At 31.9% G+C, this 12,691-nt stretch overlaps 1 protein-coding gene across 1 annotated transcript in view; it reads left to right on the top strand.

Annotated features, from left to right (window-relative positions):
• LOC145302974 (globin-like) overlaps positions 1-12,358 on the top strand; it is an 18,008-nt gene extending 5,650 nt beyond the window's left edge. The window contains exons 3-4 of the mRNA XM_080144686.1: positions 5,246-5,471; positions 11,946-12,358. Coding sequence (XP_080000812.1) covers positions 5,246-5,471; positions 11,946-12,113 — 394 coding nt within the window. The 3' untranslated portion in view covers positions 12,114-12,358. The remainder of the gene's footprint in view (positions 1-5,245; positions 5,472-11,945) is intronic.
• The last annotated feature ends 333 nt before the right edge of the window (positions 12,359-12,691 follow it).

Genomic DNA, 12,691 nt, shown 5'->3' with positions numbered 1-12,691 from the left:
GAGACAAATGGTTATCGTTTTATGCGTTGTATTTGTTTCGAATACATGCAACACGTCTAAGATGTACAGGAGGTTAATTGTTAATCCAGTAATCATGTTGGCGACTTTTCACAGCAGTGTTTATAATCTTTAGGATGAAGTAAGGCAATCATTTGAATTATTAAAAGGAATAGCTGTACGTTTTTGCGGGTTAAATCTTGAATAATTTTCAAAAATAATGTATGTTTTATTTGTTTTTATAGAATTTAAATTCTACTGCCTTTTATTTAATAAGCTAATTATATATTGCAAACTAATTATTCTCTTGCACATGTCACATGGTCTACGATCTCCAGGGAAATAGATTTTGTTTACTAAGACAAAAATATGAGAAGAGAAAATTAGAAAAACCAGAGTAATGTAAATCTTGTTTCATTCCGTTTTATTGTTTTTCGAAATGGCAATTTTTATGCTAGTCTGCAACTGAAATCACGTCATATGTCTCAGATATTACGTACATCATGCTTCAGTTTTCAATATCCTGTTTTTATCCGAAATAGATACCTAATAAAACGAATGGAATCCTTGGATATTACTCATTGTTACTCTGAATCCGTCATAAGCTGAACAATAAAATAACTAATCTCTGGGTCAAAGAACTACAAAACTTATGACCAAACACATTAATTCTTCTGTTTATGTATTCTGATCACGTATAATAACAAAATAAATCTTCCATCATTGCGATGATTAAATGTTATCTTCTCTGAAAAAGCATATATATATATATATATATATATATATATATATGCGCATTATTTCAGAAATAAACATTTATTTATATATGTTCCAATAATTTAACTAGTTAGTGTATAACCCTCTATGAGACGAAATGGACTTGCATTAATATAAGATCTCCTCCCAGTACAGAGTATCGACATCAAAATTCGAATTTATACCAAACAGCAAAAATTACAGCAAAAATATAATGTTAAGGTCCAAAATATAATGTTGAAGCCAAGCATACCTTGGAGCATAACATAAAATGAAATTTAAGACAAAATAAAGTAAATATAGGTATATAGGAATGTGGCAGTTCAATCAAGAAAACATAGAACGGCGGGTTATAAACGCTCTTTATGGCTAAGCATTTCGAAGCCTAATGCTTCTCGTCAGAAAATAAGAAATCTAAGCTACAGATATAGTGAAATGCGATATCTAGCTGTGAGATATTAGTCTGGGAATGTAATATAAAATAGAAGGAAGATACATGAATTATAAAACATAAACTGTGAAAGAAGAAACAAAACAAAAAGTGTGTATATGGTGTGAAAGCTAATTAACAAGTTTTTTAGATTGGAGTCCAATTGTAGCATATGCGTATCTGGCAAATAGTGAAACAAGTCATATTCTTCAGGCGTTCAAGCCGCAATAGCCATATTATTAATTAAGTAGATCCTTGAGAAGTTTGTCCATTATTTGATAAATACGTATATGCCACGTATATAATCTTATGCAACCACGTTCGGCATTTGGAATTTTATATGGTTTTATGTTTTTAATTGCTTATATGCCTATATTGTGTTTCATCTATATTCCTTTACCCACTCTGCTATATTATTATATTTTATCTCATTGTCGTATTTCTTTTTTGACACTTTCCGCCATTTTCTCTTTTGCCTTAAAACATCCCCATGTATTCTTCAATTATAATTTCACCGCATGTTAATTGTAACGTTGTGGTTACATGTTAACACGGACTCAAGAGTGTTTATGAAAGTCCCCTAAAGAAAAAAAAGGAAAGAAAGGTGTTTTTTTTTTTTTAGTTTAAAAAAAGGACATTTATCACCGGTTGTTTCCACACAAATCCGCCTGACACGCATTTCCCATACCAGATATAATATGGTCACATTCCAACTTTGCTACTTGGAGTAAATTAGCTTTTTAATCTGAAGCTATAACCAACTGTTATACCTGTAATTTATTCTACCGTATACTGTCGTGTGAAAATCTTGTTAAACTTTCGGAGGATAAATGCATCTTGTTTAAATGTTCTTGTCGCCCCCTATGTGATTATAAAATCTCTGACGTGTCGATACGTGCTTTTTGTCCTCTCGGGTCGACACGTGTTTTTTGGAGGTTTTTTTCTCTCGACTTTTTGCCTTATCTTCTTTCGATTCCGCTGTGACGCCACGCTTGCGACACGGCTTTGTCATTCGCATATGTGTCAGTGTCTTTGTTAATTAGTCACCTCCATCGATCCTCTTAAGCCTTAGCAATCTCCAAATAATATAACTGCCTTACCATCTCTCTACTTTTTGTTTTGTTTCTTTTTTCATCTTTTCTTTTTATGTTATGGATCTCCCTTCTATTTTATTTTACATTTTCAACCTAATATAACCTAAGCTAGATGTCGCATTTATATATCTGTAACTTTTATGGTGACTTACTAAGTCACTCATAATGAACTCTTACAATTATAATAATCCCGAATCTATTACTATCGTTAGGTATTATCAAGACCCTTTGGGAGACTATACATTGTGTAACTAGTTGTCGACAACGTTTTCTTTGCATTCACTTTGCTGTACAAAATATTTTTTCCTACCTAAACCAGTTATTTGAGTCTTTTTCATGGCACTTTCTATAGGGTCACAACGGTAATCTAGGTCCCTTTTCCTCTTCCGACGAAAAGCATTAATCTTCGAAATTCCTAGCGTTTATAACCCCATTTTATGATTTTTTTCCTTATTGAGTTGAGAAGAAAATTCATATATACCTATATTTTATATACCTATATTTATTTTATTTTGTGTTAATTTGAATGAAATTTACACTCAATCTTTGAACAGAAATTATCTATCTAAAAAAAAAACAGAAATGAAAATATACTTATTTGACAAATATTTATAAACAAATAATCAAATTACCTATATGCAAAAAGATGAAAAGGGGTACAGAAAAATAGCTTTCGAACTAAATTTGGTGGTTAGTACCGTGGAAAATCATCTAAGAAGTGGTCGGCCACATAAATTTAATAATGTTACATCGCTCAAAACGTGTAGAAAGGAACATTTCTGACTTGTTCAGAAATTCAGAAGGATTGCAGGAAACAGATATTGAAATAAGCAAGGATACAATGAAGAGACTATCAAATCGTATAGGCCTGCATTCTAGATCACCAAGAAAGACTCCACTGTAGAGTCTTAGATATGTGAAAAATCGTTTGAAATTTGTTTATAAATATCAATGTGAATTGGATGACTTGTGGAACAAAGTTATTTGATCAGATGAAAGAAAAAATTAGCTTTCTTGGAAGTAACATGTGCACCTGTTTTTGGAGGGAAAAGAGCACAGAATTTAAACCATCTAATACCCTTCTTACTGTAAAATTTGGAGGTGGGGTCTGCTTTTCTGCAAATAGGGTCGGAGGAATGGAAATCATTGAAAGGGAAATGAATGCAGCAAAATACACAAAGATTTTGTCAACATATCTATTCAAGAGTGCCGGAGATTTCGGAAAATGATCCTAAGCACAACTCTAAAATAACTATAAAATGGTTTAAGGATAATGGGATTCTGGTGTTCTATGGTGTTCTACAGTGGCCTACCCAGTCACCCGACCTAAATCCCATCGAAAATCTGTGGAAAACTTTGAAGTTAATGGTGCATGCAAGAAATCACAAGAATATCAAGGTGTTAAGGAAAATTTGCGAAGAGAAATGGCTGAAAGTACCAGCAAGTGTTGTATGAAACTATAATACAGTTATGGGAAAACTTTGGAGGCTGCAAGGTAGAACAGAGAATATTTAATTAAAGGTTAATAAATGTGTTAAATACTTTTGCCTATGGGAATTTGACTTTTCGTTAATAAATATTTGTTGATTAAGTATATCTTCATTTCACATTTATTTTTAGATGGATAATACATTTATTTTTAGATGGATAATACATTAATTTTTATATGGATAATATGTGTTCAAAGATTGAGTGTAAATTTCATTCAAATTAACTTGATATTTTTTGAGAAATACGAAAAATATTAATGCCCCAAATAGTTTTGCTACCCATTGCATGTATATATATGCATATATATATATATATATGTGTGTGTGTGTACGTGTGTGTGTGTACGTGTGTGTGTGTGTGTTGTATAATTTTTTAATGCTCTCACTTTGTTGTTAATCATATATTTCAGGTTTCTATTTTATATCTAATCCTGGTGCTGTTGACTTTATTCAAGTAAAAAATGTACAGTATCAGAAACAATCATAAACTGGTTGTTTATTGAATTCTTGGATCATAAAATGATCTTTCCATGAATCATATTACCGTTTGTGGTTTCTCTCTCCATATATATATATATATATATATATATATATATATATATATATATATATATATATATATATATATATATATATATATAAGCAGGCCTCTTGGCATTGTCCAGTCGTAATATATGTTTACAAATATTTTGTACGGATGTACGATCGTTGTGACGGCTTTGTAAAAAAAAAAATATCTATTGATTATTATATTGTAGCAGCGATGAAATGATTTCAAAAAATAAAAATGCAGTGATAAAATGGTTTCAGATATTAAAAATGACTTGGGTGCTATCATTTAGCGCTCAAATCTAACTTAAAGGCATATGCACATTCAAACTTTACAAATTAACCGACTTAAACGTACGAATACATATATACTTGTGTGTACGCCTAGCAATTTTTAAATTGTACAATTTGACCCTTTACCACATATATAGAACAAAGAGACTTTTACGAGTGTGTGTGTGTGTGTGTGTGTGTGTGTATGTGTGTGTGTGTGATATAATCACGTTGACAAATTTTATATTCTGTGAGAGTTTATTTTTCAATAGAAGGGGCGGGTTTAACCCGCTTAGGGGGGAAGTGCCCTTTATTAAAACTAATTATATATATGTGTGTGTGTGTGTGTGTGTGTGTGTGTGTGTGTGTGTGTGTGTGTGTGTGTGTGTGTGTGTGTGTGTGTGTGGAGAAAGAGAGAGAGAGATAGGGAAAAGGAGAGAATGGAGAGATTATATCATGATTGTATGATAATCTCAATAAGCAAAAGAAAGCATCAGTCTACAATCATATTTTTATATTTGTAATCTAATATATATCACATATATATCGCATATATCATATCATGTATTGCCTTTTGATATAAGTTAAAGAAAATCTATAAAGATAATAAATCTTGTTTTGCTTTTTTTCTCGTTTTTTTTGTTTGTTTTTTTTAGGTTGCTCATAGAATACCCCGATTATATTGAATATTTTCCGAATTTCCGTGGGATGAAATTGGAAGAGTTTAACAAAACACCGAAATACATCGCTATCGCGAGAAGCGTGTTCTGTGCGCTCACTTTGATTGTTGACAGCCTTGACGAACCAGACGAGTTGGTTGAGATTCTACACACCATGGGACGAGATCATTATAAGCGAGGCGTCCCCATAGAGGCATTTCACGTAAGTTCTTCCATAGTTTACATATTTCCAACCGCTTTTTTCTTCAGCTCAATTGTTTTAAAAAATTCTATATTGTTTCGACCGATGTACTGTGCTGTCTTTTTTTTTACCATATAATTCACTGCAGTAGACTAACCTCATTCCATGATTATTTTACATCTAGCGTCAGTTATTTATTTTCTAATGTTACTTTACTGAGGATATAACTCGCAACACCGGGGTAGTATTGATAAAAATACAATTGTTCATACAATTGAAATTTCATACAAATATCTGAAACTTAATAAAAATGTTAAACTGTTTATATATATATATATATATATATATATATATATATATATATACACTTGTGCCCGATATTATTCATACCCCTCCTTGAAAATTGAGTTTATTAGGTGTAACTTTGTAAGAATTTATTGTTTACGTCCATATTGATACATATTCTTAATAAACCTCTTCTGATCATTTTCGTCATTTTAAAATCTCGGGATACTTGTAATAAAAGAAATATACAGCTATTTATAAATTCTGCAATGTTCAAAAATAATCATACCCCCTTATTTTTCAGTATTAATCGAGTTTCTGACTGTTTGTTTCCTGTTTGATTCTTATTTTGAATGCTTTTATACAACCTTTGATTAATTTCATTTCGTTTTTTGCATTTTTCAGAAATTAAAATGATATCAACTGAAAACCAATAAAAGAATAAAAATTATTAGAATGGGGAAGAAAAAAGAGCTTAGTAATGATCTTAGGACTAAAATTGTGAATTCACATAAGGATTGTTTAGGTTACAAGTCAATTTCCAAGAAATTTGAGGTCCCTACAGCAACAGTACAGAGCATCATCAAAAAATTCCAGAGCCACCACACAACAAACAACTTGATTGGTAGAGGAAGGAAAAGGAAACTGTCTGCTAGAGCCACCAGGAATATTTTAAGAAGTGTTAATGCAAATCCAACAACCACTACTAAGGACATTTTAGAAAATCTGGAGTCTTCTCGCATAAAAATATCAAGGCAAACATTGCAAAGGACTCTGCATGAAAATGGTCTGAAAGGAAGAAGACCAAGAAGGACTCCATTGCACACCGGAAAACACCTTGCAGCACGTCTAAAGTTTGCTAGGACCCATGTGAATTCTTCAGAGTCCATTTTCTCAAGTATTTTGTGGACTGACGAAACAAAAATTGAATTGTTTGGCCATATGGATGCTTCTTACGTTTGGAGGAAGAAAGGAGAAGCTTACAACCCAAAGAACACCATACCCACGGTGAAACATGGTGGTGGTAGCCTAATGTTTTGGGGCTCCTTTTCGGCTAGTGGTTCAGGTAGTTTGGTCAAGATAGATGGAACCATGAAGAAGGAGCAATATTTGGAGATACTCCAGAAAAAACATTAGACAGGATGCGGAGAAGCTCCATTTAGGACCAAACTGGGTCCTTCAACAGGATAATGATCCAAAACATACTGCCAAAATAGTCAAGAAATGGTTTGAGGATAATCAAATTAATGTTTTGGAATGGCCTAGCCTGAGTCCCGACCTGAACCCTATCGAAAACCTCTGGCACATATTGAAAACTGAGGTTAAAAAGCGGAAACCTAGAAATTTGAGGGATTTGGAGAACTACTGCATTGAAGAATGGTCAAAAATCAGTGTTGATGCTTGTAAAAACCTTGTTGATAAATATCCAAAACGGTTACAGGCAGTTATTAAGAATAAAGGGCATGCTATTGACTATTAGTAAGAGAGGTATGAATAATTTTGAACTAGTGCCATTATTGTTTTTCTTTGTATACTGTTTCAAACTTGCATAATTTATTTATTTGTTGAGTTTAAATTAAATGCTTATGCTTGATTTATTGTTTGAAATCCCTTTAATATTGTCTACCTTCTGGTTTGAGCAATATTCTTATAGAAATCTCAAAGATCCGAGGGGTATGAATAATATCGGGCACAAGTGTATATATATATATATAAAATAAAAGAGGTGTAAGTTTGCAAGAACAGACGCCACATACTAATTTATTATGTCTAAACTAGTATCAACCATCTTATCTAATTTTTGATCGTTAGAGAAACATTTACCTTATATTACATTCAAGGAGAGGCATCATGACGACGTTGTCATCTCCAGAGAAAGTAGTTCTAACTTTCCCCTCTCTAGCTACATTACTCTTCCTACCACTAGTCTACAGCAGGATAATATATACAGATTCTTACTATGTCCTCCAGTCACCCTTCTTAACTGGACAATAAACCCCTAAGCAAAACATCCATCTCCTTTACACAAAATAATGATTTCTCCCTTACACACTTTCAGCACTTCTCATTGGTTGCTATCTCTCAACCCGCCTATTAAAGAATAGATACCTTACTGAATAAACTAACACGCTCTGTTAAAAAAAACATGGCCACTTAACCACCGGTTTTTTTTCCTGTTTCATTTTCCTTATCCTGACTATATTGCTTAAATTTTTCTACTGCTGTCCATTATAGTTATTGTTTCCTGCACAATAAAAAACAGCTGTAATCACGATATTCGGCATTTGCCATACCAATAAGTGAACGACAGATTTCGTAAATAAATACACATCACATAAAGACACACAGGCAGAATAAGATTATAGGGAACAGAGAGAGAGAGGCAGATAGACTGATACCTAGATATAAAGCGAGAGACAGAGAGAGAGAAATAGAGAGCAAGAGAGACACAGCGAGAGAGCGAGAGAGATAGAAACACCTTTCGAAAAAGATTATACACTTTTTATTTAGTTTAGACGGGGCGTTTTCTTTGCTTATAAACAATACACATATACGCTTATATATTATATCGATTATTAATCAATATAATTGTTTTTGTGACTATTTATTACCAAAAATAACTGTGGGCGAAATTATGACTATTTTTTTACAAAAATGACCATGAGGGTAATCGATGTGCATTAGCACAATATTATTTTATAGAAAATAAAGTTGTGATTTTTTTTTAAAAAACCCAAATCATTTTTTGTTCACCTACAATAATTGGGACATATTTGCGTTTTATGCACAGGATTATTTTCTAGAAAATACACTTGCGAAATTATTAAAATACAACTTATCGTTAATCTACGTTATTAGTGACTGGCTTGTGTTTTAAAGAAACAGTCGCATTTAAATTGTCCGCAGATAAGTAGTTTTTCGAATAAAAACAAATCATTATCGTTTACTTACGTTATTTGTGACATATTTAATTTTAGATAAAAAAAATTCCGCATTATCTTTGTACGCAAATAGGTAGTTTTTCGAATATTAATCTATATAACTTATCAACACGGATATCTCGCTTGATGTAAACATACGTTTATTCTACATTTTTACATGAACAATTTGTCTATACTAAAAATGCTTCACAAACTTTATACGGGTAAAATTTAATAACGTCATTCTTGAACATGTAACCATTTGATTATTAAATTTTAAGGTTGAATTACAGATTACTTACAAAACACCCTCCTCTAACATGTTCAGAATGACTTTAAAAAAAAAATAACATTATTATTTTAGCACGGTAACAAAAAATACATAAGTACCCAACATTTACATTTTTTCCAACCGACACTGCACACCCAAAATTTCAAGGTTATTTTATAGGATTTGCGACTATGATTATCAAGATTAAATTTGGGGCAGATATTTTGACAATCCGCTCCCTACAGAATGGGATGTCTATTCCGAAATCTGTTCTTAACATGGTAGGTTGGGAGTGTCTAATCCGAAAGCCATTTTTATCATGAGGATGTTGAGAGTGTCGATTCCAAAAGCCGTTCTTAGCATAGGGAGGTTGGGGATTGGGGGTTGAGCAATGCCAACAACAGCTGTACGTAAACATTTTACGGGGGGAAGAGGCATGCTTTAATCGGGCAACGCCGGTTAACGGGTACTGCTAGTATATATATATATATATATATATATATATATATATATATATATATATATATATATACTAGCAAAGTACCCGTCGTTGACTGGGTTCAAAAACAGCCTACAGAAAATGGACTCTGATTTATGAAAGTTGAAAAGGAAGGGTTGTAAATTTGGGTTGAATTTGGGGGTATCAAAACCAAAGCAAAATATGATGAAAGTAAAAATACAATAGATAGACCCCATAATTTATTATACCATACCTGTTCACACTGAAACACTTATCACAATATTCTGTGGATCTATATTAAAAAAATTTGTTAAACTTTGTGACATATTTTCATTCTATGGAGGTCAGGCGGGAACGAACACCCCATAATTTTATTATATCATATTTCTTCAAACTGAAACATAATTATCAAAGTATATTTACGCAGATAGATATGAAAAGTCTTTATCAAAGCTTGTACCTATTTCCATTCTATGGATGCCAGGCGCCAACGCACACCCACAATTGTATTATACCATCCCTATTTAAGTTAAAACATACTTATCAAAATATTCTTATGTACATCTATATCAAAAACACTTGTAAACGTTTTCTTTTTAATTTTTAAATTTTTATTTCCATAGTTTGTGGACCAGGCGTGAACGCAGACCTCACAATTTTAATGAACCACCGTTCCGCCAGATCAAACATACCCATTCCTGTGTCTCGATACATCTTCTATCATTATATGTACTCAGTTTTTTTTTAAATAGTCAACCATATAGGAGCCTATTCGTGACCAGACACACACACACACACACACACACATTCAGCTTTATATATATATATATATATATATATATATATATATATATATATATATCTGAGCAAACAGTTAATAAAATATGTTTAAAAACACTTTGAAATGAGTTAAAAACATATTTAATCTGAAAAGGAAACACTAGATAAATGGATAGTCCTTAATCCGCGGAGTTTCGAAGAAATACTCTCCTTCTCATCAGAGGGTAGGAATTAGCGAAATGCGGGATCGGATTTTGCATGCAGAAGTATTTGATGAAACAACAAGTAAGTCAAAGATCTTACTTGAAAACAAAATAAGTTAAGCAGAGGGAATATGGTAAAGAAAAAGTTGATTACACATGAATGGATAGTCTGGTGGAAGATAAAAAATCCAATAAAATCCAATTGTAAAACTTCAAGAAAGTTAAAAGAATTTCCATTTGTACAAGTAAAATCCAAAGACATCCCGTAATTGGAAGAAGATGGTCCATAATAATCCAAAGGCAGAAATCCATGGAATAATTCACAAACATGTGTACAAGGAAAAAAAATAATATTAATAAAAGAAAAATAAGATGTGCTTTTCACTCTACTTCCGAGACATAATTATAAATAAAAAAGATATAGGAAGAAAAAGGAGAGAGAGAAACAAAAGGAGAGAGAGAAAAAAAATGATAAAGTTAAATATAAAATAAAGGGAAACAAAAGTCAAAACGACCCAGACAGGAAATGTTAAAGGCGCGAAAATATATATAGGGCAAAATAATATAGGTCAACTTAAATGTACAGGTTATCACTTAAAAAAATGTCAGCAAGAGTTAGTAAACGACACTAAAAGGAAAATAAAAATTAAAAATAAAAAAGGAAAATAAAAATATATAATAAATAAATAGAAAATAAAGAATAAATAAATAAATAAATAAAATATAATAAAAAATAAAATATAATATATAATATATAATATAAAATAAAATAAGAAAAGAATAAAGATAAAAAATAAAAATTATTTAAGGGGAGAAGATGGCCGGTATCTGCAATTTCAGGAAATTACAGTTGGGGAAGCAAAGAGACAATTCCAAAAGCTAGTAGTTCGAGGAAAGAAGCAACTAGAGCAGAAAACCTTCCAACATCCGAAGACTTCTAAAGTGAACAAGAAGGAAGCTCATCACAGCACATTCCACTAAAGTAAAACACAGTTATGCAACATTACCACGATATTACAGGGGCCGGAACTAAGTAGACAGTGTCTATTAGTGTGATCTATTACTTTAGAGGCTCTTTACTTTGGACAGCCAAGATGTGACATGAATACCAAATTCTAACATATGAAAAGCTTGCATATATTATTCTTTACTAATCTGTATCGATTCATTGTCGCCGGCTAGTATCGCGTAAGTGCAAATAATAATGTAGGATCTAGGACAGTTCATTGTAGTTGGAAGTACTGAACGGATTCAATATCAGAGGTTTATATTATGCTATACAAGTAGTTTTAGAAATTTACAGGACTTATGTGTGTTGTGACTTAGGTGTGTTGTGACTTTTCTGCTTCAGTTGCATTATCGTAAATCGTAAGGTGTCAACCTATAGTGTGACGCATGTGGGTAAGTATACGTTTCATACTAACCTGTTCAGATATAGAATATTTTCTTTTATGATAAACATCTTTATCCAATAACAATGTAAAGTGTTTATTAACTTCTTGACGTACTATTTGAACTTCTAAGCAAATTTATATTTATGCTTTTTTGTTTTTGTTTTTGTTTTTGTTTTTGTAGACCTTGCCCAACGTTTTCGACAAGTTTTTTACTTCAAGGTTGGGTAAAACCTACACACCTCTAGTAAAAGAATCATGGATGAAAGTATTGGCTGTAATGAATGCCGTTATGGAAAAAGGAATGGAAGATACGAAAGCAGCCAAACTTGAACAACAAAACCATAAATGAGAAAAAGAACAAAGCACCGATACAAACTGTAAACTTCTCAGAAGTCCCGATCTCCGTCTATCCATCTCCCCAACCCAACACCCCATCTTTCTGTTTGACTCTAGGAAATTTCATCTCTTTTTCTAACTTCTACATCCACTCCTTCATCTGTCACTCATTTCATAATGTGTATACGATCCTATAATTGTATATAAGATCTTATAATTGGCAAGATACGACGAATAAAGATACACCTCTAAAATGAATCACAACTTAGAAATCACTACCTAAAAAACGAATGTTATGCTGCAAAAAAGCGTAGAGTTTAAATATGAAATCAAATTAATTGACCCCTAATGTAGTTGTAAGCAGTCATGTTTAGATCTTTTCTTATAAACTTTGAGTTTATATTTCTGTGTAAACTGAGATTCATTTCATAAGTACTGATTATTACTTGTAATATAGATTTACTTTTGCTTCATAACGTAATTATTTATAGGCTCATTATTAGTTAAAAGTTGTACGATTCATTGATCGTATAATGTTACTAATCTTGCTTCATCTCCATATATAATATTTTGATTGCAGAAATTTCCCTC

This window comes from Euprymna scolopes, chromosome 1 (assembly GCF_053919585.1).
Source record: "Euprymna scolopes isolate OS-2025 chromosome 1, ASM5391958v1, whole genome shotgun sequence".
Lineage (NCBI taxonomy): Eukaryota > Metazoa > Mollusca > Cephalopoda > Sepiida > Sepiolidae > Euprymna > Euprymna scolopes.
This window is presented reverse-complemented; position numbering and strand designations above follow the sequence as displayed.